This window comes from Mesoplodon densirostris, chromosome 1, assembly GCF_025265405.1.
Source record: "Mesoplodon densirostris isolate mMesDen1 chromosome 1, mMesDen1 primary haplotype, whole genome shotgun sequence".
NCBI classification, from domain to species: domain Eukaryota; kingdom Metazoa; phylum Chordata; class Mammalia; order Artiodactyla; family Ziphiidae; genus Mesoplodon; species Mesoplodon densirostris.
This window is the reverse complement of record NC_082661.1, coordinates 192,250,090-192,272,149: the sequence shown is the minus strand read 5'-3', so window position 1 is coordinate 192,272,149 and position 22,060 is coordinate 192,250,090. Positions and strand designations below refer to the sequence as shown.

At 42.1% G+C, this 22,060-nt stretch overlaps 1 protein-coding gene across 1 annotated transcript in view; it reads right to left on the bottom strand.

The window, feature by feature from the left end:
• Positions 1-15,630, bottom strand: part of FRAS1 (Fraser extracellular matrix complex subunit 1) — a 446,975-nt gene extending 431,345 nt beyond the window's left edge. Inside the window, exons 1-2 of the mRNA XM_060093094.1 lie at positions 15,555-15,630; positions 8,676-8,707 (exon numbers count right to left, since the gene is read on the bottom strand). Coding sequence (XP_059949077.1) covers positions 8,676-8,707; positions 15,555-15,630 — 108 coding nt within the window. The remainder of the gene's footprint in view (positions 1-8,675; positions 8,708-15,554) is intronic.
• Positions 15,631-22,060: the final 6,430 nt, after the last annotated feature.

Genomic DNA, 22,060 nt, shown 5'->3' with positions numbered 1-22,060 from the left:
AGCTGCATCTTCTAAATTCAAAACAAAGCATAAGAAATGTGTTTGTTAACTTAAAACATCTGTTCCTACCACAAGAATAAGAACAAGAATGAAAATGCATATGGGTTATTCATCAGTAGAAGCACAAAATCTCTTGTATTATTCCTCTCACACAACTATGCTCAGAAGATATGAATTTCCAAAGAGGAAGCTACCACATCTGATTATGGTGGACGATTTATAAAAACCCAGTAAAGAAAAAAAGAATCATCTGAGGCACCTAGAACCCAATTCTCACTGCCTGGTACCCAAGGGTACAAAATCAGTCCATTTGAAGGAACGCAGGGGAGAAACCCTTCATTGTACACCTCTGGGGTCAGAAGATTTTCTCACCACTACTCCACCCCTGCCACAAGGGCTTCCATAAGGCAGAAACACACAGCTCTAATCTTCAATTCACGCAAGTCAGAACCCAAGTTAGAAAGGCTTTGTAAGTCATCTAGACCAAGCCACCACTATCTCATTTATGATACAGACTTTCCAGTCTCCACTTGAATATCTCTAGTTAAAGGAAGCTCATTTCTTCTCAAACCTTATTCCAGCACCTAGCAGAGTGATGATGTGCTGATTTTTGGTAAAAAAAAAATGTTTTTACCCCAGAATAATTATATTTTAATAAAGAGTAGTCTCTCCCACTTAAAGGCATATTACTCAGTATTTAAAAATAAATGAAGAGGCTGAAAAAATGATGAATTCTTGTTAAACTATAATGCAGAACAGTGATATCCTACAATACCCAATAGTACTCTTAAGGGAAATTAAGGAATGGCTGACTATTATTGTTTCCCCTCTGAGTATATCCACAAGATACCAAGCATTCTCCCCACTGCTGAGAAGTTCAGGGTGTTTAATAGCAGTCGCTGACCAAGATTTACTAAGTGTCTGGGGGGGCTTTAAGCATTTAATAGGGAAAGCCTCCAAATTCTCTTCATTTCTCTTCTCCATAAAATTTCTTGAGCACAAACACAAGTCTGAGACATTTTCATTTCTATGGGCTACATCTTTTGTGTTACAGTTCAAATAAAATAATGCTATAGCACATCAATTTTTTAAAAGGCCGCCAGCACTGAAGAGCTCTACTTGCCTTCTTTAATCCTCCTTAACCCTAATCAACAAGGCTTACAGATTAGACCAGAAGTTCTCAATTTTTCCCACCACAATATACAGTGGATAACACTCCCACGAATATATCAGACTTTGACAAAACACCAAAAATATTTTGTAAAATCTTTAATAGAAGTAAATTAAAACCACAATGAAATATTACCTCAAATCTGTTAAGCAGGCTATTACAAAAAGACAAAAGATAACAAGTATTGGAAAGGATGTGGAGAAAGGGAACTCTTGTACACTGTTGGTAAAAATGTAAATTAGTGTAACCATTATGGAAAACAGCATGGAGGTGCCTCAAAAAAATTAAAAATAGAACTACTTTATGACCCAGAAATCCCACTCTGGGCATAAGTCCAAAAAAAATGAAATCAGGATCTTGAAGAGATATCTGCATTCCCGTGTTCCTCTCAGCATTATTCCCAATAACCAAGATGTGGAAACAACCCAAATACTCATCAACAGAAGAGTGGATAAAGAAAATGTGATACAGATAATGGAATATTACTCAGCCTTAAAAAAGAATGAAATCCTGCCATTTGCAGCAACATAAGTGCACCTGAAGGACATTATGCTAAGTGAAATAAGTCAGATGCAGAAAGACAAGTACGGCATGATCTCACTTACATGTGGAATCTAAAATAGTTACCCTCATAGAGCAGAAAGAAGAATGGCTGGCAGGGGGTGTGGGGAAGAGAAAAGGGGAAGAGTTTAGTCAAGGGGTACAAGGTTTCACTTATGCAAGATGAACAAGTTCTGGAGATCTAATGTATAACAATGCGACTATAATTAACAATACTATATTATATACTTGAAAGTTGCTAAGAGGGTAGATCTTAAGTGTTCTCACTATGGAAGGAAGGAAGGGAGGGAGGGAGGGAGGGAGGAAGGAAGTGAGAAAGGAGTGACTGAGTTGATGGATATATTTATTAGCATCAAGCTAATTATTTCACAACGTATACACATACCAAATCATCAAGTTGTACGTCTTAAATATATACAATTTTTATTTATCAATTATACCTCAATAAAGCTGGGAAAAGATTTAGTAGAATATGTAGGATTGATTGCAGGTGAGGGCTCAGCTGTAACTCCACCCCTTTTCTTTTATTCAAGAAAACGTATCAGCAATATGGGAAGAGTAGTGTTGTAATAATTATATACATATATGTATAAAACAATATTATATAAAAAAACAAACAAATAGCAAACTCAGGTGCTCTAACAAATTTTTTGTGACCTTCCTCAAACTGCTAACAACACAATAGTGAACCTTTGCCCAGGGTGAGAACTAACCATGAGACTAAAATTCAAGCTTAAGTACTAGAGTAAGTTAAGGATTTTAAAGTTCTAAAGCTGCACAGTCCGATACAGTAGCCTCGACCCATGTGAGGTTATAAATTTTAATTAACATTAAGCAAAATTTAAAATCTAGTTCCTCAGTGTCACTAGCCACACTTCAAGTGCTCAACAGCCACATGTGGTTTGTGGCCATCATACAGGACGATGAAGCTCTGGTACATTTCCATCAGCACAGAGCATTCCATTGGATGGCCCTGGGCTAAGGAATCTTGGAGAGGATCTAATCTAACTCTCTCATTTTACGAATTTAGAAACTGAGACCTCATTTCATTCAAGTGACTTACTCAGTACTACACAGCTAGTAATTACAGAGCCAAAACCCGAACCAAGACACCCTGGCTTCTACCACGCAGTCATTTCCACTCCGACATGTCGTTGCCACCTAGGTGATGTGAGTGTCTCTTCCTTGCCAAGCACAGTTCTGGGTTCTTTCACAAGCATGCTCTCAGGTAATCCTCCATCAACCCTATGAGGTATATTATTATATAGACAATGAAATTGAGACTCGGCTGTTTAAAGTATCATATCTGAGGCCACACAGCAAGTATGTAGCAGAACCAGATTTAAACTCCAAGAGCCTGGATCTTTCCACTGTGTTATACTGTATATAGTAAACACTCCACAATTTTAATTCTTCTTGAAAACTTTTTCTTCCTTCAAATATGCTAAAAGTTAGTGCCTCGTGATGCACTTTGTCAGCGTTTGTGAGGAAAAGTATTCCAAGTAGGAAAATCCCAACACTCAACACTTTTTTTTTTTTTTTTTTTTTTTTGCGGTATGCGGGCCTCTCACTGCCGTGGCCTCCCCCGTTGCGGAGTACAGGCTCCGGACGCGCAGGCTCCGGACGCGCAGGCTCAGCGGCCATGGCTCACGGGCCCAGCCGCTCCGCGGCATATGGGATCCTCCCAGACCGGGGCACGAACCCGTATCCCCTGCATCGGCAGGCGGACTCTCAACCACTTGCGCCACCAGGGAGGCCCTCAACACTTTTGATCTGGGGAAGAAGAGAGGCTGTGTCCACCTTTGCTAAGTGTAACTGCTTTACAGCAACAGTAAGAGTGGCTAACCTTTATGGTAGGTCACAAGCTAAGCGCTTCCTGCTGGTCTCTTTTAACCTTCACAACAGCCCTGTGAAGTAAATCATTCATCTCCATTTTACAGATATAAAAACTGAAGAGTCCAACCATCCACCCCCAGGAAGAACCTATAAAGGAGATGTTTGCTTATGGTGAGGCCAAAGGAAAGTGAAATTCTTTTTACTCAATGTTGATAGAAAAGGACAGGAGATAGGTGAAAACTTTGAAATAAAAAATCTGTTTTCCTCCTCACACTTGATGCGCCTGACACAGTTAAACATATTAAGTAGGTAGCTTCCCTCTGAGGGACACCTGATCTAACCTGGTCACTCTCTCTTCCACTGTGGCTGACTTTGGAGAAAGTCCTGAGAGCCTAGGAGTGCAGCGATATTGTGGAGGAAGAAACACACCCCAAAATAGACTATGCAGTGTTTCTAAAGGTAGGGGACCTTCCTGGGTATTTTCTGACCTGAGGAATGGCAAGAAGAGAAAGGAGGGAAGACAGTGTTAAAGAAAGAAGAGAGACAGACAAAGTCAGTACATGACTGAGAGACGGCTACATGGGGCTTAGAACCCAATGACCCCAGAGTGTCTCCACGAGTCCACAGAGGTGTCAGAAGTTGGGAAACACAGCACATTGCTGGGGATCTGTGTGGGTACATATATATAATATAGCATGTACTATATGTTAAGATGGAATAACCCCCAAACCTTCCTTGCTTCGTGTGGTGAATTTAGCGCACGCTAGTGTGGGAGAGCCTCAGCTAAATGGGAAGGGGTGAGCCAGGGACAGCTGGCTTTTGCAGGAGGTCAGGACAGAGACTGGCAGAGACAACTGCGTGACAGGTGCAGCAGGGAGGGGGTGGGCACATAGGGCCGATGGTAAAATAAGCTAGCTGTGTTCAGAGACAACAAGCAGACTGGCTTGGCTGTGAGAAACGGCATGCTCGGTGGAATGGCTTTAAAGTCAGACCCAGGTTGCAACGCCCTCTTCCTCTAGCACTGACTAGCTGTGTGATTTTTGAACAAGTGACTTAGAGTTTCTTAGCCTCAGGTTCCTGATCTGTAAAGACAACGCCTATTTCCTGGGATCGTTGAGAGTGTGAAATACATAGCAGGTGCCAAATAACAGTTCCTTCCTCTTGTCCTTCTTCTTGGCTGGTAAAGAGGAATTTTGTTATTGCAGAAAAGCACATACCAGGCACTGCGTCTGGGTGTCTTCCCCCCATTACCTCCTTTACTCTACAAAAACCCTTCAGGAGAGGCTCTATTTATCCCCGTTTCACATAGGAGGCGATAGAGATTCAGGAAGATTATGTAACTTGGTCACAGAGCTGGTTTGTAGCAGATGAGAAAGAATCAGAACAAGGTCTGTCGGCAAAACCCCTAATATGAAAAGATACATGCACCCCAGTATTCATAGCAGCACTGTTTACAATAGCCAAGACATGGACGCAACCTAAGTGTCCACCGACAGAGGAATGGATAAAGAAGATGTGGTGCATATACACAATGGAGTACTACTCAGCCATAAAAAAGAATGAAATAATGCCATTTGCATCAACATGGATGGACCTAGAGGTTATCATACTAAGCGAAGTAAGTCAGACAGAGAAAGATAAGTATCATATGGTATCACTTATAATGTGGAATCTAAAAAAATGATGCAAATGAACTTATTTACAAAGCAGAAATAGACTCAGACATATAAAACAAACTTATGGTTACCAAAGGGGCAGGGATAAACTAGGAGTTTGGGATTAACACACTACTATATATAAAATAGATAAACAACAAGGAACTACTGTATTGCACAGGGAACTATATTCAATATCTTGTATTAACCTATGATGGAAAAGTATCTGAAAAAGAATATATATATATATGTATAACGGACTCACTTTCCTATACACCTAGCTATATAGTTGTGCTATATAACACAACATCGTAAATCAACTATACTTCAATTAAAAAAATTTTTTTAAAGGTCTGTCAGACTACAGAGGCCCTGAATGAACCACTCTATCTGGCAGCTTCCCAGGCAACAAGTGATGAGATGGAAAAGGTATCAGTGGAAGGAATCCTTACAAGATAGGTTGAGAGTTAGCAACTAGCAGCCAGAGCCTAGATCCGTGTCCTCATTTGCTTGGTATGTTTCATGGAATTCTGGGTGAAGCTGGTGCTTTGCCATTTCCAACCAGACCCACTTTCCACTTCTGGTTACTCACCTGAGTAATGAAGGAAGCACAAGAACTTCAATCCCTGCCTCACTCTCCCCACCTATAAAATGGAGAGTTTGGACTACATGATCTCCAAAGTCACTCCCAGCTCTAAAATGCACGTGGGTAGAATTTACAGGGTTTGGGGCTGGGACACTATACCACTATCCTCAGAGCCAGCCCCTGGCTGCGATGCCTCTTACCACAGAAATCCTCTCACCCAAGGAGTTGTTTAATCAGAGAATCCTAGAACAGTATATAAATGTTCTTAAACTTTGTATTTTAATTGAAAATCATAAATGCACGTTCATTCAATTTCATTGATGCAGGTGCAGTGCTTTTCTTCAAGACCAGGTCATGTGGCAAGAGAGCAGTGATGAATTATTCATACAATTAGCTATGGTCACAATGCATCGTCCCCACTTCCAGTTTGAAGTTCCTTAAAATGGAAAGAGAACTTCAAGAGGTTGCCAATAAATCCGAATGCAGAATCTCTCTGGACTTTTGTGCTTTTCCCCCAATCTTTTATAGTTGTTTCTCTCATACTTAATTTGACAGCAAATTTTCAGTGACTCACCTCTATAGAGTCTTTTTTTAAAGTACTCAACATAGTTGCCCTAGAAACAAATGCTATTTCTTTTCATATTCTCATTTCAGCAGTTTAATTAAACTATAAGTCAGGTTTTGCCATTCTTCTGCTCTAGCTCCTCCAATGGCTCACCCACCTGATTGAAAGGACAAGCTAAAGTCCATAGAAGGGCACGCTGCTCTGTCACTGCCAACCTCTCTGACCTCATCTCCTGCCATCCTCCCCCTGGATCACGTGCTCCAGCCACAATGACCTCCAAGTACTTCTTCAAATGGCCAAGCAGGGTCCCACTTCAGACTTCACACTCCCTGTGGAATTCTCTTTCCCTGGATATCCAAGGGGCAAGCTCTTATAGTGCCCTTCAGGTCTTTCTTCAAATGTCACCTTACTTTCTCAGGGAGCCCTTCCCTATCCCCTTATTTCAAGAGGTCACCCTTGTCCCCTATTCAGCCTTTTCTATCTCCCCACCCCCATACTGTTTTCCTCCTTAGCACTAATCTGACATTCTAAATATTTTATTCAATAGAATTCGAGCTTCATGAAGGCAAGGATTTTGCCTGTTTGTTCACGGATGCATTCCCAGTGCCTAGAATAGCAGGTCCAGAGTTGTCACTCAGTAAATATTTGTTCAATAATAATCTTTATTATCGTAGTAAATGTGTTGCCTTTCTGCCTGAGTTGCATAACCACAATCACAAGTACATCAGGGTAGAGGAGGTGTGGGAACAAACATAGCAGAGTCTTGGTAAGCAAAGAAGGCAACTAGAGGGGTCAGGAGTGTGCTAGTGCCCACTCCTTTAACTTGATCAAACCAAACTGACCTCTCCCCATACTTGATGCTTTTGTATTCGAATGTACAATACCATGCTGCTACATCAAACATAGAAGGCAGTCTAGCCACTTTCTTCAGTTCAGGAGAACAACAGAAAGAAGACAGGTTGTTTTGTTCTGGTCCACCCCTTAATGGTCAATTACCTTTAGCAAACCTCTCTCTCTCTCATCCTTGGTTCTTCATTAAAAAGGGGGAGAGTATAAAATAATACATGACCTGCCTATTTCACTGATCTGCTGTATGTATCAGGTAGATCGATAGCTATGAAAAGATATTGAAAAGTTACAAAGGACTCTATACAATAAGCAATTTTCTTTGTATTAAAATGGACAACTAACTTGTCTATAATATCTACTACAGCTCCCCAAAACTGATGATGTATCTTATAGCACTTTGATTTTAAAATGATTCCTAAAATGTATTCAAGAATAAACAGAAGGAAGAGCAGGCTTTTAAGGGCATGGAATGGGAAAAAGAGTGGAAAATGGCTTTCACTTGATTCTTTAACAGAAAAATATAAGGAAGGAAAAAACACATAAATCTCCAGAGCAGTAACTATATTACATAAAGTTCAGATTCAAGAACATCTACAATTATCTAGGCTCTCAGATATTTCAAATATTTCTCATCTATTTTGATACCACAAGGACAATCCAAGATGACATATTGGTATCACACATGTCAATAGCGGGTTAGGATGTAAATGAGCAAACCCTTTCCAACCATCTGAGTTTTGTTTTTATTACAGCATTTATTAAACTAAAATAAAAAAGTGGTGAAGAATGACTTGTCACACCACTTATTAGAGTTGATGGAGTGTAGCCGGTCTTTTCAATTGGCTTCTAACACACTGTTATGCACCATAGTACATTATTAATGAAAAGAAATGCAGGAATCTTGCATCAGCTTTTCCCCCAAGTGATCCTGACATTAAATTCAAAATCAGTTCTCCTCTACATGGCAAAGGATCAGAGATAAAATGTTAATTTGTTTGTTACCAAAACTTAAAAGTATAATTCAAAGCAACAGTCAGGATTCTCCATATTGTACTCAATAATTGTATATGTTTTTGGAGGGGGGGTTCAAAGGAAGAAGCAAACAAGTTGTTTGGAAGATAAACAAATTGTGCCCTAGTTCATATCTGACAAAAGAATGGGATCTAATTTTCTCTCAGATTGAAAGAACTCACAAGACAGCCATGGAATGCAAATTGGTGTTGGGTGTTTGAACTTCTCTTCCAATATCTGAGTATCCAAATGGAACTAATTCACTCTGGAAAAGGTATTAAGTAATTGAGCATGATTGTGCCAGAATGAGGGATAATCCTCAAACTGAAAAGGAAAATAAATACATTTTACAATGACAGGGTCACCTCACTCACTCAGTAACCTCAATCAAGCATTTTACATTAAAAAAAAAATAAACCAAATATATGAAGAATGACCTACCGCCAACAAGGAACCTTGATAGACACAAGCACCTGTGGGGAAAAAAACAAAACAAGAATTAAAAGGGATGCATAATAGACTAATAGGCATTGCCCTGGCCAAAGTACACTAAAACTGCATCTACATGCATCATAATCAGCCAACTGTGCTTTTTCCAAAGCTTGAGGATTCTGCCCCTGGGGAAAAAATCCCATACACCAAAACAACATTTCTTGGACATGCATGAGGGAAAGCATTATTAAAACTCATTATTTGAATTTTAAAATAAATGTATGTATAATGACATGCTATAAATACACTGGTGTATTTTCCTATATGACAAATCAGCAAAGCCTTCCTAATCCAGGCCCAATTTACTTATCCAGGCTTCTCTGCCACTCTTTGCTTACACAAATTCTCCAGTCCAACCCAAGAGGCCAACTTAGGATCCCATGGTAATGCTTTCATATGCCAGTGCCTTTACTCATTTTTGTTTCCTGCAGGAGATGCATTTGGTCTAATCAATTTCCTTGAACTTGATCCCATCTCCTTCATGGAGCTTTCCAGCCCACAAAATTATGCTTTTTCTAAACCAATTTTTGCACAGCACAGCAGGTGTTGATTTAACCTATAAACATGTAGGCAGTGTGCTAACAGATACTAGCTCAGAAACAGGCTGCAAAGCAGATTGAAATAGCATACACACACCAAGACAGATCACACCTTGACAACGTGCCACAGTTAATCTCCAAAGAGGGAAGGACACATTTTACTACAGTGCTTGGATGCCAACAGATCATTCACGAAGTCTCAGTACTATTAACTTCTCAGGAAAGGACTGGTCTACCTTATCTACTAATAATGGAATTAAGAACAATATTCAAAGAAAAGGAGATGGTTATTTACACTTGGGGTTTGAATCAAAGATCTCCATGGGCAAATTTATTGAAATGAATTTTTGTGCCCTTGAAATTCGAATAAGAATAACTTGAGATAAAATCTTGGGGGGAAATTCTTCCTGACTTATTTTTAAGAAATTCTGTTCCAAACACAGTATTTCAGTCTATGGTATATCATAAGAAAGGAGATATAGATATAGAAATAGATAGATAGATATGTATATATAAACACATATATGGATATATATATATATAAAATAATCATATGACATGTGGATATGGATATATATAAAATAATCGTGGGCTTCCCTGGTGGCACAGTGGTTGAGAGTCTGCCTGCCGATGCAGGGGACACAGGTTCGTGCCCCGGTCCGGGAAGATCCCACATGCTGCGGAGCGGCTAGGCCCGTGAGCCATGGTCGCTGAGCCTGCGCATCCGGAGTCTGTGCTCCGCAACGGGAGAGGCCACAACAGTGAGAGGCCCGCGTACCGCAAAAAAATAAAAAATAAAAAAAAATCGTATATAGGTACATAAATATATATCAACACAATGCAATTCCTAAATTATGTAAATGGACTTATTTAATTACTTCTCACATTTAAAAGTTAAACATAAAGATCATCACTTAGGTGCAATTTAACAAAATTTAACCTTTAGAATAAACAAACAAAATTTAACCTTTAGATAAAACCATCCTCAAGTAATTTTACTACCCTCCTCCATAGCACTACCCTCCAAAGGCCAGTAAACTTTCAAAGCTCCAAAAGGAATCAGGTATCTTAAGATGTATCCAAGTACTCATATCAAAACCCATTTCTGGAAATTTAGACAGATGTTATAAAGTCACAGTAACATGAAAAAATAAAGCAGCATTGGGTGTGGCATCACAAACACACTTGGTTAAGCCAAACATCTGCTAGAAACTCAAGTCAAAACTATGTGTAACTGCTGATAAATTCTATCATTAGAAAAGGGAAATAACTCAATTTGGGTTGCTCTAGGATGTACAATTCTAAAAGAAATAAGCCTTGGTCTCTGAGGGCTTTCCTAAAACACAACATCTCTACCCGAAAGGCAGCTACAGAAATAAGTCTCCATTAACACAGCTTCCAAAACCTCATTGCTTCCCTGTAGAAAAAAAGAAAGCATTCTACTGTGATGCCCAGTCCCATCAAACATTCATCACCACCCAATGCCAGATGCAATCCTCCAAAGCAAGCGTATTTCTCCCACACTGGCACAAGCTTCACACCCACCAGCAGACTAAGTCAGGAGGTTTGTTGGCGTTGGGTGCTAGGTGCAGCTTCTGGTTCTGCCTTTTCACTAATCGATCGACTCATATACTTTGGAAAACAAAGTTACTCTCTCCACTCATCACTTTTTTTCTTAAGGAGCACTGGAATGATTGCAACTCTACCTGAAGTTTCGATTTGGGCTTTATTTGAACTTGAAGCTCCAGCTTAAGGGGAATTCTAACTGATGATGCATATCTAGAAGGAGAAACAGGCCTTCTTCAAGGGAAAAGAGGAAAAATAAGGGACCAAGAACTTTGCCAGTTTCAGGGCATGGAATACAGCTGAGGTGGCAGGTAATTTAAGTTCTGACACCTGTGAGAAAGTGCATAAAGTTGTGCAGGGTGAAGGGATCACATGGTGCCAAGAAGGAAGCTGAGATCTTGAGACCTTCCTCCTGTGGTTGGCGCCTTTCTTGCAGGTCACATAGGCAAAATGTCACTTCATATTCATTTAAACAAATGTCACTTCATATTCATTTTTAGGCCCTTTGGCACATTAGAATGTACACTATTATGAGACACCTGTATAAAATCTGAAGTTTTCAGAGGAAATTTGAGATATAATTTGCACCAGTACTCACATCCTGAAACTATTCACTATGGAAACCCTACCTGATTACGTGAGTAAATTAGAGAAGTTAAATCTAAGTCACAAAATGTCAGACCCATTTGTTCAAAGAAATAGTGGCACATGTGACCATAACATACGAAGAAGTTTGGAAAGCATGGTATCACAAAAACATGACTCATTAGGAACAAGCAGCCACAAGTTGGCATTTAACTGTTCAAGCTTTATTTTGTGCTATAATTCAGCATATGGCTTGTACACTGTGGAATAGTTAAAATAGAATCCTTTTCTGGACTGACAGGACAGCTCCTGTCCTGATTATTGTCAACCAGGAGTCAGATCAATTAATAGAGTAGTTAAAACAAAAATGGGCCAACTGTTTTTGAACTAGTGTAAGATTTGGCACACGACTCCAACTATGCCATGTGGTAGTCCCCTCTCCTCTCCTGAGCCAAGTGGTGGACAGTATTTTATGACTACTCATATCTGAGTAAAATTGAGTAATATTAGCACTCAAGTCCACAACAGTGAATACAGATGACCATGCTCTCTCACTAAAGGATTTATTTGCAGAGGGTAACACCCAGAATCCAATCCCCAGAGGAGAACAGAAATGCAATATGATGGAAATAAGAGCCTATGACAATACAACACCCTTTATTTCCACCAGCTGGTAGTTGCAAAAGCCAAAAGATGCAGAGTTGTAATTATTCAATATTGGGAAACCCACCAAGGACCAACATTTACATGTCCCTACTGCTACCTTACCTATATTAATGATTTCCAGGTATGCAAACTCCTTGAGGGCAGGTATTATTATTATTTTGATGTCTGTATGTCCCTACCAGACATAACCTAATAACCTGATATATAAGCTATCAATAAAGACTTGTGGAATGAAAGAATGAAGAGATAGGCTATTTTTCCCCATCCAATGTCTTTCCTTCCTTAACACTGAGTTTTAAGTACTGAATCCTATACAGAAGGAACTCTTCTACCAAGAGTGGAACCACATATGCTGATCCACCCATAAATAAAACACTCTGTCTATCAAATGATCCTTTTCAGTATATTCTGCTAATGGCATTTAAAGGAAAAAGACTGGAAGATTGTAAGCTTGGCTAAAGTCACATGGGGAGTGATGGACATAGACTAGACCTCAATTCTCTTAACCAATTCAAGACTCTTTATCCACAGCCAACATGTTCTATCTAGTGTAATTTCACAGGATTTCCACCAGTCGACACAACTCAAGACGTACTTCTCCAGAAACACATGTGATTCAGAAAGCAGCCACGTTTGCTAGAAGTTTCTCTGTGACTTGTTGATTTTATTAAGTTCTCAAATCACAGTAGTTTGTCAGCTTGGCGATATAAGAAAATGTAAAATAACACTGCCAATAACCTGCTTGTAAACCTTCATTTTTCTTTTAATAACTAAAATAAAATTCAGAACTAGAAAGATGCAACTGACCAAAAATAAGGCAGCAAATACTGATCGTTTTTTTTTTTTTTTTTCTATGCTGGATGATTAGCAGTATTTTAGAGCTACCACCTAGCCAACTTCTGCATTTGGTGAATAACAGACCACAGCCCAAAGAAGTTAGGTGGTTCATTCAAGGTCACACAGCAGCAGTCTAAGCTTAATTTGAAATGTGATTTGGCAATACTCATTCACCTGACCAAAAATTTTTAGCACCTATTGTGTACCAGGAGCTGAGTTGGAAGTGTAATAACCAGAAACCATCCTAAGCCCTCTGCGAGCACACAGTTAGGTGAGGAAGATTGTATCTTTATCAACTAAAATTATAGAATTATTAACTGGTGTACCAGAAACATATATGACATGCTCTCTGAGCACTGAGAAGAAAACAACAAATTCTGCCATGGCCTGGACAGCAACAGTATCACAGAGTAGGTCGCATCAAGAGACCCACACGTGTGAATGCTTCTTTTCCATATTTAAAAATCATTGCCAAGGCTAATAATAAAAACTTGAGGAAATCTCTAATCTCCTTAAGCTCTCCATTCTTGACCTCAATGCTCCTATTTTTAAGAGAAAAAGAAAACCCTGACAGAACCAAATCAAAGGACTCATCAGATGACAGCTGATTTTTTGGCTGTGGGACTGTTATCATTTAATTAATTTAATGAGATAAAGTACATAAAGTGCTTAGCATAGTGCCAGGCAAATAGTACAGTGCTCAGTAAATGTCCATATTCATTCATTCATTCATTCATTATTAGGTAAGCATCATTATGACTTGGATGGAAACTCTCAGATATCTAAGAATCCAAGTTGTGGGATGATTCTAGAATGTTCTGAAGGTGGGATGAAAGAGTAAGAAGCAAAGTTTCCAAAGAATCTTTGGAGGAATAGCGCCCCTCGTGCCCTACACTCCTCTCCCATTAGAAGACTTTGGACGTTTTTAAACTTTGCCCTTCTTGTCAACCACTCTTCCAAAGAGCGAACCCTGCAGGCCCTTAGTAATAATGGCTTTTGTAATTTCAAGAGATTTGCTTCTGAAAAGCAAATCTCTCACATCATTCCAACTGCCCCCTGGTGAGCTATCGGGGACAGACAGCACGTTTTCCGCGTTGTGGGACATGATCCTAAATAGGAAACTGCCACCACCAAGTGCAAACGTAATTTTTCTGTCTCAAATTCACATTTGGGTGGCCTAGGTTGACTCTCCCATGTGCTTTACTACAATTAAGCCCTATACGTTTTATTGTCTTTTAAGTTTGCATACACACGCACACATAAAATAAAGACACGGTTCTACAGGTTATGCCCTGGTTGAAAAATGCTGCACAGGCCCCAGACCTGCACTTCCCGAGGATGATACACACTTGACATAATTCCCGGGAGGGTGCGGGCTGGCGGTCTCTCCACCCACAGGAAAGTCCCCACTGCCGTGCGTTTCCAAAGCCACCGCCACTTTCTCCCGGGAAGCTAGCTAGGAAAAGGCCGCTGCTCAGGTGACTGCAGGTGGATCCGAGCAGGGCTGTGTCCTCCTCCGGGGCTGCCGCTGCCCCCAGTCCCACGCCCGGGTCCGCACCCGAGCGGAGAAGGCGCCCCGCCCCACGCCCGCGACGGCCGCGCTTGATTTGCCGCGGGGCAGGTGAACTCTTCTTCCCGCAGCTGGATGAATAATGAACGGAGCCGGGAGGGGAAGCCGAGAGCCCTGCGCGGTAGATTAAGCCGTCTTCCTCAGCCCGCCGGCTCCCTTCCCCCTCCCTAAGCACCCGCTAGGCGACTTGCCTCCCGACTCTAGGCAGGTGAGAGCTCACGCCGCCTCGCGTCCCCGGGCCCGCCATCCTAGGACCCACAAACTCTTGATTTCCTTATCGATTCATTTATTTGCCTGAGCTCACATTGCTCTTGCTATCATGGCGACAACTCCCGCAGTCTCCTTCTTTCTCACCCCCAGCTCCAGGGTTTTACACTTAGGTTGGAGCCCCGGAGGAAAACTGGGAGGCAGGGGGCGAAGTCAGAGAACGGAGCTAAACTCTTATTAACCACTTCTTTTCTGAGGAAGAGGCAGGCTCGTGCCTCTCTGTACTGGGGAGTTTTCTTGTGGTGCGATTGAATTGTCTACTTCCAGAACACGCTCTAACCACCTTATAAAATCTTAATTGGACTTTAAGGGTAGACTCATTGGGGGAAGGAAGGAGGGCGAGAAGGGGGTTTTAAGGCGCCGGATTTTATTTTTCATAGGAGCATAAGTATTTTTACACAGGTAATTGCAATTGTTCACTCCTCACCTACGCTCCATGTAGATGCTTTCCATTCGGGGGCACCGGGAAGTGGAAAGAAAGAGAATCCGATTTCAGAGATGGCACCTCGGTCGGCCACCCCACCCACCCACCCTCCCAAATGCACTCAGGGCAGAGAGGGAGGAGGGAATGGGGCTTGTGATCTGCATATAAAACAATCAGGAGTTGGAATCTTCTCACAAAAAGCCCCCTCTAGTTCCACGGCCACCCATCCCCAAAAAACTTCCATCTGACCCACAATGCCATACACCCGCTGAGCTTTTTAAAAAGCACGATCTCTCTCTCTCTCTCTCTCTCTCACACACACACACACACACACACACACACACACACACACACACACGGCACCGCTCTCTCACCTTCAGAATGATGAGGCAATACTGCAAATTCCGCCAATGCTAGGGCCACCCCGAGCCACACTTTGAAGACACTCATTGCCGTCTCTGCGCCCACGCTGGACAAGCCCAGCCTTCAGCATCCAAGAACCAGTTCTCGGCCAAAACGCAGCCTTCGGCGCCCCGGGCTGAGCGCCCCGAGAGCGGGGTGCGACGGGCGGCGGGCGGTCACCTCCGGGGAAATGAGGCGATGGACGGGCGAGAGCGACACTCCCGTGGCCGGGGGGAGGGGGAGGGATTCAATTCACTCACTGCCGGGCGGAAAGCGCGCCTAGCTCTCCAGCAGAGCAAGGCGCCAACGTCGGCTGAGCTCGGGAGAATAAAAGAGGAGGCAGGGCGCAGTGACCCGCGGCCAAGGCTCGCCGGAAAGTTGCCCGTCACCAGCCGATTGGATCTCCCAGCATTTCCCGCAGGCCGGACCCGCCCGCTCCCGGGTCCCCAGCCGTGGAGATCCCGGCGCAGGTTCTTCAGCAGCAGCTTTCTAAAGTTCGCTTGACACTCGCAGCGTCGGCCGAGGGGGTCGCCAGGAGCCCCAAAAGACCCACCCACTCCTCCTTCTGGGCTGGGCCACCCGGCTCGGCGGACCTCAGCCACCCGGGGCGGCTCGCGGGAAACTTCGTGCTGCGCTGCGGGCGGCTCGTGCGACTCGCCGGCGCTGCAGCCGCACGCCGCCGCCGCGGACTGCGCTCCCTGCCGCAGACTCCGCGAAAGCTTCGGAGGAAAGCCGGGGGCGGCAGAGCTGGGAACTCCGCCGCTACTTTCCCGCCCCCGCCGCTGGCCCGGGTGAGGAGCCCTGCGGGGCGCGGCTCGCTCGGCGCCAGCCGCCACCTCCGCCCCGTGCGCCCCGAGCAGGTCTGCTGGGTCGAGGTGTGATTACGGGAGCGGAGGAGGAGCCATGGTTTTAAATGCAGCGAGGAAAATGCTAGAGAGCCTGGAAAGGACTTCCGAACTAGAGTCACTCGACCGGAGAGCCCGGAAACGCACAAAATAAGGCCCCCCTCTGGAACCCCGCGTTTAAAGGACACACGCTCCGCCTTCCTCCGCCTCCCCCCACCCCCCCTCCTTCCTCTCTCCTTTGCTCTGTGCGAAAATGGACCCAGAGACTCGGAGCTTTTGCAAAAGATTCCAGAGAGTCACGTGGAAAGGGGAGAAGCGAGGAGGGGGCAGTGAGGGGAGGCCGAGAGAGCAACCTGATCCCCTTATTCTTTCTGCTGGAGTTCGGATTGCCTTTGTCTGGGGCGGCATCAAAAGTGGTCACACCAGGGAGGGCTGGAGGGGAAAACGGCGTGGTCCTGGCTCCTGCACAGCCTAGGGACCCGCGAACCGGATCCACAGCCCTCCCTTGGGAGGGGGTATGCCCACATTCAACGACCCCAGCGCTACTCCCCACACAGACACCCCGCCACTCCGGCTGCACTAAGAGAGTGAGGCAGATCTGATCCATGTTCCTCGCTCTGAGACCATCAGGTCGTCGCATCGTGGGTTTACCAGCAGCCTGGGAGGATCTCGGTGTGTGTGTCCTAGGCGAGGCCTCCCACCGCGAATGCACCTTTCCCTCTCCCTGAGAGAGGCTGTCAGTGGAACACTACGCAGCCTCTGCGCGGTGGCTCCAGCTGCGCCCCCAAATGCCAAAGACTGGGAAGTAAATGTCAGGGCAGGGAACACTGGGGCATGCCCTTGAAGAGTGGATGTCTTGATTCCTGGTCAGGACTGAGTGCCGGCAGCTATTTTTTAATAGGACCAAATAAAAATAGCTGGTCTAGGGTTTATTTTATGAGAATAGTTGCATCAGAAAGATGCTGCCTGGATTATAAGTGGCCCAGAGAAGAGACGTCCTGGGTCTCTCAGTTGACCTCAGATGTGCTAGCCTGTCACAGGGGAGTTTGTCCAAGCATTGAACTCCGAGGTGTGAAACAGCAGGGGCCCAATTTATTTCCAGTCCCATCACCATAATCCAGTGGACGTTCTGCTCCGCTCTAGCGCTACTTTCACTTTTCAGAATAACTCAATAAATTGTAACCAGCAGATCTTGTAACTATTACAATTAGCCCAAGCAAAAGGAAACGTCTGACAACCTAGCGCTGATCTTTAAGTATTCACAAGACCCAGGGGTTGTGCAAGTCTCTGCTGGGCTGTGGCAGTCTCAGGGACAGAGATTGTCACCTTTGTAGCTGAAGCACATAGTAGGTGCTCATTAAACGTTTGTTGAAAGAATGGACTGAGCAAACGAGTAAGTCCCTGAGAGGAGGCCAGGTATAAAAAGAAGAGGTGAGAGAAAAAGGAAACAGGATTTCCAAAGATGCTTTGCTTTTTGCTTCAGGTAAGGAGGTATTCTAAAATACACCACTTCTGCCCCTGCCTCAATTAAACAGTGAAATACTCGGAAAAACCTATGGTACAGAATGTGTTGAGTGAATTATGATTCCTCCATAAACTGCAGTATTATACAGAGATTAAAAATATCCTAAATGTATATTTATTGACATGGAAAGATGTTTTTAAAATACTATTGGGTGAAAAACATAGCTCATAAGAAAATAATATAATGCTCCAATGGTTTTGCTTGTACACATGTACATTCATGCATTTATACACACATATTCATACACATGTATCTCAAAGAATATACACCAAAATACTATCTCTGAGAATTCAAGTGAGTTTTAGTTTCTCTTTTTAGCTAACCTGTATTTTCTCATTCTTCTATATGGAACACATATTTAAGTACACGATGCAAAATTATATTGGAGAAATTTTCAAATAACAGAATTAGCTAATTCAAACTGGCTTAAACTACGTGTATGGCATTTACTGTCTGTCATAACTAGAAACTAAGACTGTCCTTAGAAGACCTTCAGATTGGGTCCAATTTAGTACTTTAATGATGTCATAAAGGACCTGAATTATTTCTTTTTCTCTGCTCTGCCTTTGTGATAGACATTACTAGTGCTCACCATCATTTCCTGGATACATGGAATATCACATTTTCCCAGCCCACTCACAGTTAGGCGGGGCCATGAACTAGGTCTAGACCTGCACTGTCCAATACAGCAGCCACCATCCACATGTGGTTATTGATCTCTTGAAACGTGGCTAGTCCAAATTGAGATGTGCTGAAAGTATAAAGTATATATCAGATGTCAAAGACTTAGTACACATAAAAAAGAATGTAAAATATCTCATTAATTTTTTATATTAACTATATGTTAAAATGATAATAGCTTGAATATATTCTTTTAAATAAAATATATTATTAAAATAACTTTTCCTGCTTCTTTTCATTTTTTAAAATGTAGCTTCTAGAAAATCAGGTTTACATATGTCCGCTAATCTATAAGATGAGATATGAGAATGAGATCTAATCTACAAGGATGGTTGAGAAAAAAAAACACATAATATCAAGCACTGGCAAAGATGTAGAAGAACTGGCACTCTCACATGTATTTCTGGTGTTAAATGCAAAATTATGCAGACACTTTGGAAAACAGTTTGGAAGTTTCTTATAAAGTTAAACATGAAGTTACCATATGACCTAGCCATCCTACTCCTCTAAGTATTTACCCAAGGGAAATGAAAACCTGTGTTCACACAAAAACCTGTACGTTAATATTTTTATTGGCTTTATTAGCCACCAAAAATTGGAAACAATCCAAATGTCCCTCAACTGAGAAGTGGATAAACAAACTGAGGTACAGCCATACAATAGAATACTATTCAACAACAAAAAGGAACAATCTACTGATACAGACCACAGCATAGAGGAATCTCAACTGCATTATGCTAAGTGAAAGAATCCAGGCTCAAAAAGCTCATATACTCTGATTGCATTTACATGACATCCTGGAGAAGCAAAACCATACTGTCAGAAAACAGAGCAATGGTTGCCAGGAGCTGAGGGTAGAAGGAGAATTTGACTACAAAGGGCATAGAGTAATTCTGGGGAGAGATGAAACTGTTCTAAAACTTGCTTGCAATGGTAAGTACATGACTGTATGTGTTTGTCAAAACTTACAGAACTATACACTGAAAGGGTAAATTTGCCGTATGTATATTATATGCTAATTTAAAACAAAACAGACAGCAAGCAAAGAAATCTTAGCAAACAAACATTACTTTCAAATTTGGTAATAACAACAACAATAACAATAAACTTAGTCAAAATAATTATACATGTGGCTCATATTATGTTTCTATTGGACAGCACTGTTTTAGACAGCGGCCTCTGTCACTTTCAGGCCAAAGCAATTATAGCAATGCTCCCTTCCCTGCCTCGGTGAAGTCTGAAACCTATGATGGCAGCACCATTAGATGGTGGAGCCTCTGTAAGCCCAAGTCTCTGAATGACTCTTTGGAACAAAGGCCCTGCCAACACTCACTGGATGCCTAGTGTGAGAAATAAACTTTATTTTGTTAAGCAATGAAGATCTGGGGGTTGTTTGTTACTGCAGCATAACCTAGCCTGTCCTGATGAATGCTGCCTTCCATTGTATCAACTTCACCTTCCACTTGGATCCTGCTTTTAGGTACAAAATAACTACCAGCAATTCTCCAAGCTACATGCTTTTTAGTTTAATCTACAGATATTTGATCCAGAACTATCTAAAGAAGCAAGGAATATACTTTCTTTCCCCAGCAGACATTTCCTTGTGTTTCATTGGTTCACATTCACTCCCATGCTCATCCCTGAATCAACATGTTTAACAGAGTATAGGATTTCATGAACTAACTGAGACCTGAGTCATAAGACATGCTCCATGTCTACAGTCAGGAGCTGAGTTAACATCTCCCCAAATTAGGATGACTAATTTGTTGCCCAAACCAAGATACTTTAGAGAGTGCTAAAGAATATATTCATAATTATTCTAGAATAACAGACACAAACCAGGGCTCCCAAAGTACATGGCTTCATGCTAAGAAGATTTGGCTACCTGAAAGAAAAGTTGTTAGTAAGAGTAAGTGGAATGGATACTGGAGAGATAACCACAATGACTATTCTAAAAAATATTTTTAATCACATACCTACTGTCTTAGTCCATTCAGGTTGCTATAATAAAATGCCATAGACTGGGGAGCTTATACACAACAGAAATTTACTGTTCACAGTTCTGGAGGCTGGGAAGTTCAAGATGAAGGTGCAGGCGGATTTGGTATCTGGTGAGGGCTTCCTGGTCATGGACGGTTGTCTTCTGGCTGTAACCTCACATGGCAGAAAGAGAAGGAAGCTCTCTGGAGCCTCTTTATAAGGGCACTAATCCCATTTGTGATGGTTCCACTCTCATGACCTAATCTCGTCCCAAAGACCCCACCTCCAAATATCATTACATTGGGGAGTAGGTTTCAACACATGAATTGGGGCAGAGGTAGGGGATGGAACACAAACATTCAGTCAATAGCACATACAAAGAAAATAAAGGGTCCACGAGGTAGTAATGACCAAATGCATTCTCTATGAGGGAAAACTCAGCAGAGTGCCAAGCTTGCTCCTGAAGCCGGCTTATTTTCAAGGTATTCTTTCAGAGGTAACACTACTAGGAATCAACTTTAGTAAATTCAAGCCTCCTGATGTGTCTGGAACTCCCCCATCCCCCCACCCCCCCACCAAGGCTTTTTAATGACCTCAAAGCATAAATGACAAAGAACAACATATTCCACATTTTCAGAAGTAAAGTCATGACTTTGAGATTATTTTCACTGCAATCCAAAGATACTGGCCTCCACAAACCCAGGAAAGAGAGACTGTGTTATCTCACTGAGCCCAGGGAATAATACCTAGGATGCAGTCTAAGTTCTAAAACCAACTGGTTGACTGACTTCAGATAAGTCATTAATAGAACTTCTAAATCCTCATCTGTAAATGGGAGATAATAATACCCGGGATCTAGTTATCAAACTGGCTGTATGGAGGCTCAAATTAAGAAAATGGATATGAAAATCTTTTGAAACTTTAAGAGCATTATACAAGTGTAAAGTATTATTATTAAGAACTTTCAGCTAGGTCAGGGGTTTTTATGTGGGAGTCAGTTTAAAGGCTACAAATAATCATCTTGTAATTGGATATGTAAATGTTCCTAGAGGTCCATTGCAGTAGGCTATTCAGATAAATCAAAACTGATGATGATGTTGATCATGACAATGATGATATTTCTCTAATAGTGAATGAGAAGCAGGAAGCAAAGTTAATGATCTCATAACTTGGTCCATGGGAAACTAAGTACGTTTTAGTGTCTTTATTTTTTAAAGTTTTCCAGTGATGATATAATCGGAGCTGCAACTTTTACTATCACTGTGATTCTGATATGTTTGCTCATACTAATCCATTAGCATTTGATTTTGTTGCTTTCATCTCTTATCCTATAAGCACCTAGTAACAGCTGAACTGCAACGAGTCTGGCTTCAGTGCCCCTGGAATGATTCAATCTTAAAATGATTGTGGATTTCAAAAAGACTGGGAGAAACTGGCCATGGGTTCT